Raw genomic sequence first — 16,181 nt, 5'->3', positions numbered from 1 at the left:
CAGAAAGGTAGGTACGCAACATCATACATTCATATTACTTTGAAGAAGGCAGAAAGCGGACTCAAAATAAACAACAAAACAGCCAAACGTCGGAAAAGTTTATAGTAAACGAAGCCACTTTAAGTATAAAATTAAATTCAAGACGCGAAAATAAAAAAGACGGAGTTCTGTTCCAAAAAAGATAGTATGGAAGGTAGTACATAAGTTTTGGCATTAGAGGATGATGTGGTAGTGATGTCAAGAAGAAAATAATTCTACAAGTTTATAATCAAGTATATTCAAATGGGAAATAAGCCACAATTTTACCTAAAAATGATTTTATTAACGTTTCGACGCCCAAGTCGGGTGTGGTTGTCAAAATACAAAAATATAAAAATGCCACAAGAAAATAGCTTCAGAACAACACTACAAGTTTATATTCTAGTCTATATTGTCTGTACAAGCGGATAGAACCTGAATAGTTAGTAAATGGCGGATGTTATGCTAAAAACATCATACTTGCCCCCATCTCCCCTACTTTATTTGTTTTTCTACAAAAATTAATCTGTTTTCAAAAATTTGATCATGTAGCGATATCTATTGGGGAAAATTGAAAACAATCTGTAACGAATTCTGTATCAAAGATTGATTCTAGTGTAAAAGTTCACCACAAAGAGCGCAAACATCTGCTTACTGTCAGAATGACAGTGACAGTGACAACTATTTAAGGTTATGTTCAGTTTCAGACAAAAAGTTAAAGGCAGTAAAATCATGTAAAAACTTTAAACGCAAACTATTTATTCGAAGATTTAATGACCGAAACACTTACTGGCAACTATTAAAGTGCAATATGTCGACTGTTGAAATCGAGCCGGGGGCAGCGCCCGAGAGTGTCCTAGTAACAACTGATACTACCTTAGATCATTTTGAACAAATGAGCTCTAGTCTAGAAGAAATTAAATGCACAAATCAATCGAACCATGAAGAAGAACACAATGAAAACACTAATAATGAAAATTTAGATGAATCAAGCAATGATAATGAAACTTTAACCAGTGAAGAAGATTTTGAGCTGAACAAAGATTGGATTAATAAGGATAAACATGTATTTGTTCTGAGTATGGCAGGGAAGCCGATATATTCAAGGTATAATATAAAACAATTGTATTTTAATAAGATAATTGTTTTGTGTAATTTTGTATTAATTTTTTTTCATGGTGTTTTTGATTTGATATGAGTGATTTAAACTTAACCTGTCATAAGTAGAATGGTTCATGTCTATTTCATACTCTGTTTACCTTATTTATATGTTATTCATAAATCGTTATTTTATCTTTTATCATCCTCCTCATAGTCCCTATGGTTCTCGCTATGTAGCCAAAGTAATGTAGGTATGCTCGGTTTACTTTTTTAATAGCCTGTCTTCTATATTAAGCTGTTCCAGAATTGACAGGTTGGTTCTGTTTTCTGAGCAGGTTACATGTAGAACTCTTCTGTAGACCCACATTTTGAAAGTATAGATCTTTCTTCTATCGATTTTTTTTTTAGAGTCTATGTTTCAGCTTCGTTTGAGAGTCCATGTTTCAGACAGGCCATCTTTTATGATAGTTTGAAGTAATAGCTATATTTTAATCCTCATCTAGCACTGTCTTCCTAGCAATTGGTTAGATAACTTATTTTGTTGTGTTTTATGGCTAAGAGAAAGTCTTATTTACACCTGATATTTTAGATCTTCTTAAGGTGCCTTCTCCATTAGGTTGGCTAAACTACACCAATTTTCTCTCTATCTTGAGCTGTCCTTAGTATCGAATGTGTGTCCATGCCTGTCCAGTCTCTTACATTCTTCAACCAGAAGCATTTTCTCCTTTCTGGACCTCTTTTACCTTCCACTTTCCCTTCCATTATGAGTCATAGAAAGTTGTATTTTTCTCCTCTGTAAATATGTCCTAGATAACTCGTTCTTCTGTTTTTTACGAATATTTTTAGATACTCTGGATTATTCAAGTATTTACACATTTTGTAGGTACAGTAAAACCTCGATATATCGGGCCTCTATTTAACGGACTTCGGATATAACAGACAAAAATCCGATCAAATGTAAAAAAATTTAATGCAAAAAAATACGAAAAATCGGATTCTGGAAGAAAATCAGCAAGGACAGGATCTCGGTACTGCTTTGTGCTAACGCCGATGGATTGCATGGATTGCCTGCTATAATTTTGGCAAATCTCATAAACCTAGAGTTGTTAAAGATATGTATAATGCATCATCTGCTCGTTTCATATTATAGCGCTAATAAGGCATGGTTCACCATAGATATTTTCAAAAATTGGTTTTTTTTAAGAATTTGTACTTGCAGTGAGAAAATTTCAAGAGAAGAAACAGGAAATACTGCCGAAGAGGTGAAATGTTTATTGATTTTAGATAACGCTCCTGCTTATCCTCCTGAAAATATTCGACATTCATAAGATGACAACTTTGATTGTTTTTACCAAAAAATACATCGTTTATTCAACCCATGGATCAGTGAATAATTTTGGCAACCAAACGAGAATATTGTAGAAAGTTTTTAGATGAAGTAGAAAAGTAAAAAAGTAGCAAACAAGGATACCTTTTTTAATTTACAGATGTGTACACTGTATCTAAATACAGTGGGCACATATTTTATCAAAATAAATATTTTTATTGATTTGAAACATATTTTTATATAACGGACTTTCAGTTTTAACAGACATTCCGTCCCCCAATTAGGCCGTTATATCGAGGTTTTACTGTATTTACATATTTTCAAAAGCCAGTTATTCATTTTATACAAATCAAGATGTATACTTTTCTTTTATTTTTGGAAGCTCTGTTGTTCAAGGGTGATGCTGTAGATGTATAGAGTTACTGTAAACAAGGGTATATTGATGAAGTCTGGTTTCATATTTTTATAACATATAACAGTGCTAATCTTAAGTCCTCTCCCCCTCATATCTTTTGAACCTTTATACTTATAATAGTAGAATTTGGAGGGAGTAAATAAACGGAAGTAGGCTTCTCAAATAGTCATAACAGGTGACATAATACTTTGACCAATCATTTTAAATGGGACCTTATGGCAAGTGATATCTTGTTTGAAAGTAAGTGAAAATATCTATTCAGTCATACTATTTTTGTTTGGGTTTAACTTGATTTTTCATATTTGTCAAAAAAGTTGACATTTACGTAAAAACAACTAGAGAATTTGTGAACAAAATAGGTGCACATTTGAATCTTTATTAATTTAATGTGAAACTACAATTTTATATTTATTTAATTTATTCATCAAAATCAACTCAAACACAAACAAAATTAGTATCACTGGTAACGTCATCTGTCACTATTACACCATCTGTTGTCTGTTATGACTATTTGAGAAGCCTACATCCATTTATTTCCTCCCTCCAAATTTCATTAAAGTATAACGGTTCAAAAGATAAGAGGGGGAGGGACTTTTAACTAGCACTGTATATTTTACTAAATTCTAGTAATTTAGTAAAGTATTTGGTGAATGCCTTAGCTACTAAGGTTTCAGAAATACAGTATTGTTTGTATTTTGGTTTGATATCAAATCTAATATATTCAATATGTATTTTTTAATATTATTAGTACTATTATATTTACTGATAACAACTAACATCCCATTTTGTCACCATAATGTATATTTATATTGTCTCTCCTATATAATCAATAACATGATAACATATTTCACAATAATTTATTGTGAACTAATATTGACCATCTGTAGATTATATAGAAATAAATAAATAATATTTATTTATAATAATACAAATCCGTAGCAATCAGTCTGATTACCAAAATAAGAGATAACAAACGAAAATTGATTTCATTATTATTAAAGCATATTATTAAGTATACCTAATATATACTTTATTCAATCACTCACTACAGTTTCCTTTAAAAAATGTATCTACAATGCAGTTTTTTCACTTGAATTATAAATACACTCACTGGCACAAAATTCTGCCACTAAAAATTTTTGATTAAGTTTGACAATTTATAACTTTATTATTTGTACTTCAATTTTCAAGAATCTTGCATTAGTTTGTAGGAACATGTATTGATGTTGTTTGTTATTATTCCAGTAATAATTTTTTTTTTTGATTAGATGGCATTATACGGGGGTGAATGGAAGCGTTCTATTTTCTCCTAACTTTAAAAAATCTTGAAAAAATTGAAGAGCTGATTTTGTTTGATGCTCCTTTAGTATTATCTCAGAGGTATCCCTAATATTTTGTGTTTTGAATTATCCGAATATCTCTTTTTTTGTAAAAGCTGTAAATAAAAACACTGCTTTGAAGGTGTATTTAATTAAAAATACCAAATGCACTAAAATAACAACACAAAACAAAATTAACAACAAAACAATTCAATAGTGGGTATGTCCACCTCTTGCAGCAACGACAGTTCGCAATCTGTTTTGCATAAAATAAATAAGATGTGTTATCCTTGCCTGGGGAATAGCCCGATATTCCTCTACCAGGGCCATAACTGTACCAAATTTTCTGGAGGCCTAGGATGATGGCGAATAGCTATTTTCAATTCATCCCCTAAATGCTCGATAGGATTGAGATCTGGGCTGCATGTGAGCCAGGGGCGGCCCGTCGGGGTAGGCAAGGTAGGCGCCGCCTACTCTCTTCAAATGTAGTACAATAATATAAATTATTAATATAAATTACTTATTTCAAAATTGTAATTTATAAATTTTGACACAATATCTACAATAAAATAGCAAAAATTATCCAAATTATTTTTAAAAATATCCAAAAAATTTTCTCCGTAGTTATAATTATTGTACGCTCCTTGTAGTATCAGTAGTACTGTATAGATTCTATATTCTCCTTGGTCAGGCACTCGGGAACGTAGCCTGAAATAGAACGACGCCAACACCGAATTGACGTGCGATCTCTCTCTGTTTACGCGAGCAGGTCTGCTCGTAGCGACCGTATTTTACGATTTTGAACGGGCGGATAGGCACAGAGTCTTGTAGCCTCCTACAGATAGAGTCCTACTCCTCAGAGTCTACCTACAAAATTTCATCAGTTGCTTCTCTTGTGTCTTGTGAAACTGTTTTAAAATAATTGTTTTTTGATTTTGGCTGTTATTAGTAGGTTAAGTATTGAATAAAACTAGGTAGGACAATTTAAATTTGTTTATGAAAACTGAATAATGTGTTATTAGATTATATAGATAATTAAAAATTTAAAGCGAGGTTAATTGTTAACTTATCAATTTATTCGAATAGTAAATTATTATTTGATACATAAATATAATAAGTAATATTTGACGTTGCTGAAACGTAGGTGTGTTAGTTTTATTGGTGGAAAAACTTTAGTCATCGAATATGAATATTTTAAACGATGTAATATGCAGTTTGATCGAGACGCCTTTTTCAAGGCGCCAAAATCAAGAAAGATTAGTAATTATTTCAATGGACCGGCCTTTACAAAATTTAACAATTTTATCCACAGATAAGACAAAAGACAATCAACCATTTTCGAAATCGTTTAAAACAAGATGGTATGAAAATCATAAATGGCTAAGCGGAAGTTATTTTAAAAATTCACTTTTCTGTTGGCCTTGTCTGTTGCTCTAAAATTTGAAGCAAAATGTTTGGGTGAGTCAGGGATATTCAGATTTGAAAAATTTATCAGCTAGTGTAAAAAAACATGAATCTTCGAAAGAACATTTAAACAATTGCTTAGATTTAAAACGGTTAGAAAAAAATAAACAAACTACTGACAGTGCTTTCGCTGGACATATTTCTCTATCTAATAAGATATATAATGAAGAAGTTGAAAAAGATTGAAGAAGTTGAAGAAATTGATGTTACAATTCTTTTAGCAAAACAAGAACTTACATTTCGCGGTCGTGATGAGAGCCATAATTCTTCAAACATGGGTAATTTTAAAGAAATTTTTAATTTAGTAGTTAAACGCGATCAGGAAATCCAGGATCATGTTAAAAAATAGAAGGGGTGTTCACGGGTTTGTCAAAAACAATACAAAATGATTTAATAGATTGTCTTGCCGATTACGAAAAAAATGAAATTTCAACAGAAATTAATGAAAGTCAATTCTTTTCTATACTAGCTACGATACTACAGATATAACCGAAAAATCACAGTGTACTTTAACAATCCGTTTTGTTAACAAAGTTGGTCAGGTAACAGAAAGATTTTTAGGGTTTTTTGATGTTAGCGATAATAGATCTGCAGACGCTCTATATAGTTTAATTTCAAACGTGCTTGAGCCATATGATTACAAAAATAAATTAATTGCTCAATTTTACGATGGTGCAAGTGTAACGGCTGGCTCTTTAAACGGATTACAATCAAAAATTAAAGTAGATGCTCCAAAAGCAATTTTTACACATTGTTGCGCTGATAGATTACATTTAGTATTGCAAGACGGCTCAAAATGTATTACAAACTGTAGGATATTTTTTGTCGCCTACCCGAAGTATATGTGTAGCCTACCCGCATACTGAGGTCACGAGCCGCCACTGATGTGAGCCATTCTAATTTTATCAATACAACCTCTATTTAAGATATATCAGTCAATCAATGTTTTCATTTACAAAAAATTGTGCAGCTCTTACAAGAAAAGAGATATTCAGATAATTCCAAAAACAAAATCTTAGTGATGCCTCCGGGATAATTGAAAAGACTATGAAACAAAATTAGCTCTTCAATTTTTCCACAGAATTGAATTCATTTAAGCAAATTGTTTTTGTTACCGGAATAATAACAAACGATATCAATACATGTACCTACAAACTGATGCAAGAATCTTGAAAATCGGAGGACAAATAATAAAGTTATAAATTGTCAAACTTCATCAAAACTTTTTAGTGTCAGAATTTTGTGCCGGTGATTGTATGTACAAATCATATCCCAAAAATGCAAGGCAGGAAAAAATAGTCCTGATTGACACTAAATAACTTTCAATAAATATTGAATAATTAAACTGATATCTTTTAAAATGAACCCTACATGACAGCTACTAGCTACTAGTGAATTAACCCCTTAACATGCATGCTCGATTTAACTCGAGAGTGCCAAATTGGCTAAACTGTGCACACTTGAGATAATTTGAGCAGAATTCTTGATGATGGAAGAATACAGTGATTATTTTAATTTCATTAAAAGCTGAATACTTAAGTACATACATCATTTTGTTTGTTTTTTTTTAAGTTTTAATTAACAAACAATTTTAGATATGGAAATGAAGATAAATTAGCCTGGTTATTCGGAGTTATGCAGACTCTAGTTAGTTTTATTCAGTCTTCAGATGATAGTATACAAAGCATCCATACTGGTGATACCCGTTTTGTTTTTTTGATTAAAAAACCATTGATACTGGTTGCAGTTTCTAAAACCCACGAAAACGACAGTCAATTAAGGCTACAGTTAAAGTGAGTACATGTTATTAAATGACATACAATGAGCAAAAACTATGAGGTTATATTATACTTAAATGTTGAGCATCAACTAATATAAAATTATGAAGTCATTGTAAATGTCACAAGATTAAGGATATCTTTATAGATTAAAGACAACTTTATGTTATGTCGATGGTTCAATTGGGAATAGAGACATTATACTACCTTTTAACTTTCCATTTAATATAAAATTCATTTGTTTTATTTCAGCTATGTGTTTAATCAAATAACAAGCATTTTAACCCTCACAAGGCTGAATAAGATCTATGAACAAAGACAGAACTATGATTTAAGAAGATTACTATCAGGAGTTGAGAGACTAATTGATCACCTTCTAACATTCTCCGAAAATGAACTATCTGTGATGCTTGGCGCAGTTCAGTGTCTGTCACTTCCTGCATCTGTCAGGGACAGTATTAGTTCAGCTATTGTAGGAGCGTGTAGCAAAATCAAGGTTGGTATTATTTTCGTCTATCAAATATATGGCAAATTTAATGCACCAATTTGCTATCGTCTTGTTTTTAACCGTATCCTCTAAGAATCTTTTTCACGGTTATAAATGAAAAAATAGCACAACACATGCACCATTATGGCAAAGAACAAGCCGGATTCTGAAAAGCCAGATCATGTCTAGATAATAAATATGTATATTCATCATGAGACAAGTGAGAGAAAAGAACAAAAAGAAACATATTGAAACATATATGACCTTTGTTGTCTTAAAGAAAACATACGATAGTGTATCCAAGAAACAACTGTGTGTGTAGTGCTAAGAAACCAAAACAAATGAGTTATAAGACTTTTAAGGATTTAGGGTCAATGATAAGCCGAGATGGTACTTGTATGAGATATAGAAATGAAAATAGCTCGGGGAAAACAAGCCACGAAAGAACTCCATGGACTGTTATGGATCAACACTCTAACCAAAGAAAACAAAAAAAAAAAGGATATTGCAGAGCATAGTGGTGAATATTACCCTATTGTATATGGAGCGTAAGGATGGTCAATGACATCAACAATACAAACTAAAATAACAGTTGAATTGGACTTTATCAGATGTCTACAAATCACCAGAGAGGATAGAATAAGAACAGAGGAAATATGGAACAGAATGGAAGTAGAATACTCAATTACCAAAAAGTTGGAAAACAGAGCCCTGCGGTGGTACTGGCGTGTACAAAGAATGCCAGAGCACAGGTGGCTGAAAAGAATAGTTGCCTGGGACCCGCCGGGGAAAAGACGAAGACTTGCTATGAGATGGAAAACATACATAGGAAACGCTATGATATATAGAGACCTCAGAGAAGGTGACTGGGAGAATAGACTGCTGTGGGGGCCAAAATGGCGAACTCATAATGAGAAAAAACCGAAAAAGATGAAATATCATTGAGATTTAAAAGTCCAGGGGATTGCTCATAAAGTGTTGCATTAACTTTGTGAATTTTTTGACTGAGAAATATACTTTTAAATATTAATTATTACTTTTATTTTTCAGAATTTAGTCTTTGCGATCCTCTTAGCAAATAATAAACTCATCACCCTAGTCCGTATGAAGAAATACTGCCTTCATCCAGCAGATCTACATTTAATTTTTAATTTAGTTCAAGCCTCAGAGAGTTTTAAAAACTCAGAAAGCTGGACTCCACTATGTCTCCCTAGATTCGATGCTAGCGGATTCCTCTACGGTCATGTTTCTTACTTATCCGAAGACTGTCAAGCGTGTTTGTTACTTCTAACAGTGGAAAGGGACGTATTTTTTACTTTGAGTGAAGCAAAACAGAAGATCGTAGAAAAATTAAGAAGAAACAACTGCTTGGAATCCATCAACGAATCACTGGCAGCTCCGGGATATAGTTGTGCTAGTGCTGGTTTTGTAGAGATACGACATTATTTGTATAAATGTAAGTCCACTGCCCAGTTCTATCAACCTGTTTTAAGCCCCCCTTATACTCAAGCGAAGAGCTATCTGACTGAACTTTACAAGAGAGCTCATCAAAGACTGCATAATTCTACCAAACCACTTAAACTGATGTTTGAACGAAGTTCGAGGGAGGCGATTCTTGCCTGGGACACTAAGGGGTTTGAATTGTTCGTTGTTTTTGAGCCTTTGATCGATACATCGTTAGCGATTCTCCTGGTTGGTAGGCTTTTAAATTGGATTAAAAAACAAGAAGATAAACTATTTCACCTAAATGCACCTACTTTTTAAATGAAGGTACCTGTTCTCACTTATTTTAACCTTTGTCATGGGCAAATTATAACTCACACATTAAACGGTAGAATATTTTATGGACGCCAGCGAAAGGTGAGAATTTGTGAATTCTTTTGAGTTTGCCTGTGGATTCTATAGTCCACAATAGATCTCTATCCCATCATTGTACAAAAAGTGGTGAATTCTTTTTAGAATTCGCCCCTTATAATATAACATAGTACATTTTGGGAACATAGAATATATAATAAAAATTTTTAAAAGTATGTAACGTACAAATATTGATATTATTTCTAGCTTTAAATTCAAGAGAATATAAAACAACTAGCATACGAAATCAAACAATATTTATTTTAAAGCAATTTAATCATCAATACATAAAAATTAAAGAAAACCATGAAATCTTGAAATCACAAATTGAAACTATTTGTTTTAAGTCAATTCGCGGTGTGCAAGTACTTGGAGGGGATAGGAGAAACGATCGTGCGCGAATAGCGGAGAAATATTGCAACTTTCTTAAATAATTCATATTGTCAATTGAAATTGTCAAATTGACATATATTTCATACCTACTATCATTGAAGAAGAAAAAATATATATTGCTTCACAATATTGATATGATATACAATTATTATATAAAGGTAAATTTAATTAATTGTATTTTGCTTGCAGTGCTGCATTTTAATAACTAATTTTATTTACTACATACAATTGTTTACGTTTTAATAACATAACCTAAATCTTATTTTTTCTTCTTATTATTTTTTTGGACTATGGCCTTGACAATTATCCAGTAACCAGGACTAATATAATTGGCTAATATAATTAAAAGTGCGAATAATGTTGCTGCGCGTAGAAACCAGGTGTCGCTTTGCCGGACTTGCACGGTCCCAATAGCATAGATAATTTCAATGTAAAGCGAATAATCTTTAAATTGTTTTTATTTATTTATATTTGTTAGTAGTCAGTGTTACCACCCCTAGCCCTTATACAAACTACAATATGCGTGGGCATGCACCTAATCAAATTGTCAACATTTTGTTGTAGGTTGCTCCACTCTTCAAGAGCAGCTTGTACTAGCCGTGCGGTGTTTTGTGGATTATCCCGGTGAGCTCTAATGTTTCTTTAAGCGTATACCAAAAATTCTCTATAGGGTTAAGGTCGGGTGAGTAAGCAGGCCATTCCAGACCAGTGTTATCTTTTTCTTTAAGTATGTGGAGATGCATTATCATACGTGGAAATTAAATTTTCCTCTTCAGAGCTTAACTCCGGTTCTAGAACCCAATCAACATACCTGCGAACTCCTGTCTCCTTAGATTCGATGCTAGCGTATTCCTCTACGGCCTACGGTCATGTTTCTTACTTATCCGAAGACTGTCAAGTGTGTTTGTTACTTCTAACAGTGGAAAGGGATGTATTTTTTACTTTGAGTGAAGCGAAACAGAAAATCGTAGAAAAATTAAGAAGAAACAACTGCTTGGAATCCATCAACGAATCACTGGCAGCTCCGGGATATAGTTGTGCGAGTGCTGGTTTTGTAGAGATACGACATTATTTGTATAAATGTAAGTCCACTGTCCAGTTCTATCAACCTGTTTTAAGCCCCCCTTATACTCAAGCGAAGATCTATCTGACTGAACTTTACAAGGGAGCTCATCAAAGACTGCATAATTCTACCAAACCACTTAAACTTATGTTTGAACGGAGTTCGAGGGAGGCGATTCTTGCCTGGGACACTAAGGGGTTTGAATTGTTCGTTGTTTTTGAGCCTTTGATCGATACTTCGTTAGCGATTCTCCTGGTTGGTAGGCTTTTAAATTGGATTAAAAAACAAGAAGATAAACTATTTCACCTAAATGCACCTACTTTTTAAATAAAGGTACCTGTTCTCACTTATTTTAACCTTTGTCATGGGCAAATTATAACTCGCACATTAAACAAAAGAATATTTTTATGGACACCATCGAATGGTGAGAATTTGTGAATTCTTTTGAGTTTGCCTGTGGATTTTATAGTCCACAATAGATCTCTATCCCATCATTGTACAAAAAGTGGTGAATTATTTTTAGAATTCGCCCTTATAATATATAATATAACATAGTACATTTTGGGAACATAGAAAATATAATAAATTGTTTTAAATGTATGTAAAATACAAATATTGATATTATTTCTAGCTTTGAATTAAAGCGAATGTAAAAAAACTAGCATACGAAATCAAACAGTATTTATTTTAAAGCAATTTAATCATCAATACATAAAAATTAAAGAAAACCATGAAATCTTGAAATCACAAATTGAAACTATTTGTTTAAAGTCAATTCGCGGTGTGCAAGTACTTGGAGGGGGATACGAGAAACGATCGAGCGCGAATAGCGGAGAAATATTGCAACTTTCTTAAATAATTCATATTTTCAATTGAAATTGTCAAATTGACATATGTTTCATACCTACTGTCATTGAAGAAGATAAAATATATATTGCTCCACAATATTGATATGATATGCAATTATTATATAAAGGTAAATTTAATTAATTGTATTTTGTTTGCAGTAATATTTTTATAACTAATTTTATTTACTACAAATAATTGTTAACGTTTTAATAACATAACCCAAATCTTATTTTTTCTTCTTATTATTTTTTTGGACTATGGCTTTGACAATGATCCAGTTACCAGGACTAATATAATTAAAAGTGCGAAAAATGTTGCTGAGCGTAAAAACTAGGTGTCGCTTTGCCGAACTTGCACGGTCCCAATAGCATAAATAATTTCAATGTAAAGCGAATAATCTTTAAATTGTTTTTATTTATTTATATTTGTTAGTAGTCAGTGTTACCACCCCTAGCCCTTATACAAGCTACAATATGCGTGGGCATGCACCTAATCAAATTGTCAACATTTTGTTGTAGGTTGCTCCACTCTTCAAGAGCAGCTTGTACTAGCTGTGCGGTGTTTTGTGGATTATCCCGGTGAGCTCTAATGTTTCTGTTAAGCGTATACTTAATGCTCTATAGGGTTAAGGTCGGGTGAGTAAGCAGGCCATTCCAGACCAGTGTTATCTTTTTCTTTAAGTATGTGGAGATGCATTATCATACGTGGAAATTAAATTTTCATCTTCAGAGCTTAACTCCTGTTCTAGAACCCATTCAACATACCTGCGAGCTCCTGTCTCCCTACATTCGATGCTAGCGGATTCCTCTACGGCCTACGGTCATGTTTCTTACTTATCCGAAGACTGTCAAGTGTGTTTGTTACTTCTAACAGTGGAAAGGGATGTATTTTTTACTTTGAGTGAAGCGAAACAGAAAATCGTAGAAAAGTTGAGAAGAAACAACTGCTTGGAATCCATCAACGAATTACTGGCAGCTCCGGGATATAGTTGTGCGAGTGCTGGTTTTGTAGAGATACATTATTTGTATAAATGTAAGTCCACTGCCCAGTTCTATCAACCTGTTTTAAGCCCCCCTTATACTCAAGCGAAGATCTATCTGACTGAACTTTACAAGGGAGCTCATCAAAGACTGCATAATTCTACCAAACCACTTAAACTTATGTTTGAACGGAGTTCGAGGGAGGCGATTCTTGCCTGGGACACTAAGGGGTTTGAATTGTTCGTTGTTTTTGAGCCTTTGATCGATACTTCGTTAGCGATTCTCCTGGTTGGTAGGCTTTTAAATTGGATTAAAAAACAAGAAGATAAACTATTTCACCTAAATGCACCTACTTTTTAAATGAAGGTACCTGTTCTCACTTGTTTTAACCTTTGTCATGTGTTGTATGGGCAAATTATAACTTTCGCACATTAAACAGAACATTTTTCTGGGCACCAGTGAATGCTGAAAATTTGGCTGTAGATTCTGTAGCTCACAATTGATCTCTCTCCCAGTGGCGGATCCAGCATCGTCAAGAGGGGGGCCGATTGACTAATTTTTTATGAAAAATAAATTAATAAACGAATGTATTTATAATCTTTATATATAACTTGGTTTGAAAGGGGGGCCGATCGCCCTCCCCTGGATCCGCCACTGCTCTATCACATCCTTGTACAAGAAAGTGGCAAATTATTTTTAGAATTATAACGTAGAGTATGGTAAAATGTACATTCCCATTTTTGGCACATAGAAAAATACTTTCAAGTCCGCCGACACGGCTCCCGTGTTCACACTGTTATCGATCAGGTGCCACCGACACGGCCACCGTGTTTACATTTCTACAATTTTCTAGTGACTGTATAAAAGTGGCACATGAGACAAATATCTGATATTGCCCGGAGCTGAAAGTGCTAAGCAAGTATGTACTGCCTAATTTAGTAATGTAGGCCCTAAACAATAAAAAATCTTACTCTTATGCTTATGCCCTTTCTGGAAACTATTATGCCTCTTGACGAAGGTTAAAAATATTAAATTATTAATTAAAAAAAAAATCAAATGTTAATTCAGTTGAAATTTATTTCAAATAAAATGGCAAATATTAATATTACTTGCAGAAAAAAAAACAATAACAACCAGAATTGGTTCAAAAAAATCATACGAGGACACTAATGTTTAACAAAAATATACAGTTTATTTCAACTTTTGAAGTTTTTCTCTTGTAGCATTTTAATAACATTTACTCTTTGATAGGAACTAACCACAATGTCTGTTTAAAATCGTTTCAATTTCCACTTCACCCTCCTCTGTGGCTAAGCGGTAAGAGTGCCTACTTTTGGATCCAAGGGTTGTGAGCTCGAATCCCAGCTGAATAGGAAATTTGTCTTTATTAAACATTAATAAATGAAAATAATTTCTATCCTAATGGGATCGGTAGGTATTCACCGGAGGGGCCGCAGATGTTCGGATAACAATTAGTGTCTCTTTGTAAAGACAATGAAGTCGACTTCACTAAGTAACAAGACATTTACACACACTATCTGATTTCCAAATCAACTGTACCATGTAAATGGCTTTAGTTGTCGATGCATTTAAGAATCCATTTCTTATGAATGATTATAATATTAAAAAACTAACAATACATAAAATTCTTCATCTTGGATCTGTACAATGACTGTAACTTGCTTTGCTATAATCTAAAGTTTTAGTAGCTAAAAGTCTTACAAACAAATTATATGCTTTTTTATCAAAAATATCCGTTTATAATAATTGCCATAAATATTTCGATTATAATAAGGTTCACTTTTAAAGCTGGTAGTGTTTCCTTTAATTTGAGTTATTATAAAGTGATTTTACTCTAAATGCAACTGAGTTACAAGTGAAAAGTCGCCTAAATGTCGTAATTTTGCAATGTTTTTGCACTAATTTTACAATATCTTCAGTTCTAATGATTGGATAAAGTTTTACCAAACATCCTTTTGTAGGTTTTTTAAGAAACAAATTTTGCATTTTGTAAAAATTATTTATATTGTATTAGTTTACGAATTAGAATCAGTTAAACAATTAAATTGTTATATAACAAATTATTATCTATTAAATTGATTATCCCTCATTGTTTGACTGCTGCCCAAAAAAAGATGGAATATTTACTGTTTAATTTGAAATAATATGAAATGTATGTATAATAACTAGATAAATGCACCTTCGCAGTAAATACAGATTATAGTGTAATGTCTATTTGACAAGCCTACGTCCTTTATTTCGTCCCTCCAAATTTCACTAATTGTATAAATATAGCCGTTCAGAAGATACAAAGGGGGAGAGGACTGCTGGCTAGCACTGTATACACATGCTATATTTTGGCCATCCATAATAAGTTGGGCAGTATTATTTGGTTTTTTTGGTAAAGATTAGAAACTTCTTGTGTCCAAAAATTCATATTTAAGCCATAATGTAAACTGGACTTATAAACTTTTTGGACTTTTCTCAGTTTTCTCTGCAAATCTACAATATTCTTTGCCATTATCACAGTGTCATCTGTATACCTGATATCTCTTTTTAAAAGATAATTCCTTTGCAATTATTTTAATTAGATAATTTTAGCTTTGACATATCATGTTTAAATATTAAATTGTTATGTAATCTGTATTATACTGTGCATTAGGTTTGAATTAAAAAAATATGTATATATGTGTTGAAATTTTGTAAAAAATATATATTGAACTATGTAGTGAAGATAATAGATTATTCTAAGCTGTGATAATCACATTCTTACTCCAATTATTTTTTGTTTTAGTTTCATTTAAAAATAAATAATAAAAGAGTGTTTATTTATTTTCTGTAACAACATGTCCTTTTTCTTTTTCCGCAAACTGTATCAGGTAACATGGAAAAAACATGTACATTAAATTTACAAAAAATAATCCAAGTATGCATCGAAGAACAAAAATGACAGAAGAATAGGTAATAGGGCTTTTCATTCACAGTCATTTGTTTGGAGCTTCTGGCATGTGTCACATAATATTAATATATCTACGTCATATGTTATTGATGTATACCAACGATACAAACCAAAGACATATGGCGTATATATATTAATATTATGTGACACATGACAGAAGCTCGAAACAAATGA

General features: G+C 32.5%; 1 protein-coding gene across 3 annotated transcripts; it reads left to right on the top strand.

Moving 5' to 3' along the window:
• The first annotated feature begins 682 nt into the window (after positions 1–682).
• On the top strand, positions 683–15,872 carry LOC126887440 (vacuolar fusion protein MON1 homolog A). Of its 3 annotated transcripts, none has more exons than XR_007699072.1 (5): positions 683–1,125; positions 7,240–7,437; positions 7,675–7,918; positions 8,960–10,536; positions 12,403–15,872. XR_007699072.1 is itself a non-coding variant. In XM_050654975.1 (5 exons), exons 1-5 carry the CDS (start codon positions 830–832, stop codon positions 11,544–11,546), a joined length of 1,452 nt encoding a protein of 483 aa, XP_050510932.1. In that variant the 5' UTR covers positions 683–829; the 3' UTR covers positions 11,547–15,872. The 3 variants fall into 3 exon arrangements, 2 of the variants coding, with proteins under 2 accessions (XP_050510932.1, XP_050510931.1); XM_050654975.1 differs by having other exon boundaries at positions 8,960–9,392; positions 11,266–15,872; XM_050654974.1 differs by lacking the exon at positions 12,403–15,872 and having other exon boundaries at positions 8,960–11,271.
• Positions 15,873–16,181: the final 309 nt, after the last annotated feature.

Source organism: Diabrotica virgifera, chromosome 6, assembly GCF_917563875.1.
Source record: "Diabrotica virgifera virgifera chromosome 6, PGI_DIABVI_V3a".
Taxonomy (NCBI): Eukaryota; Metazoa; Arthropoda; class Insecta; order Coleoptera; family Chrysomelidae; genus Diabrotica; species Diabrotica virgifera.
This window is presented reverse-complemented; position numbering and strand designations above follow the sequence as displayed.

What these genes read in the sequence shown, in the direction of transcription:
- LOC126887440 (XM_050654975.1), top strand. Translation starts at nt 830, where the DNA reads ATGTCGACTGTTGAAATCGAGCCGGGGGCAGCGCCCGAGAGTGTCCTA. An exon ending in GAGCGTGTAGCAAAATCAAG is followed by an intron (nt 7,919 to 8,959) that starts GTTGGTATTATT and finishes TTTATTTTTCAG; the next exon opens with AATTTAGTCTTTGCGATCCT. An exon ending in CACTGCCCAGTTCTATCAAC is followed by an intron (nt 9,393 to 11,265) that starts CTGTTTTAAGCC and finishes AGTTCTATCAAC; the next exon opens with CTGTTTTAAGCCCCCCTTAT.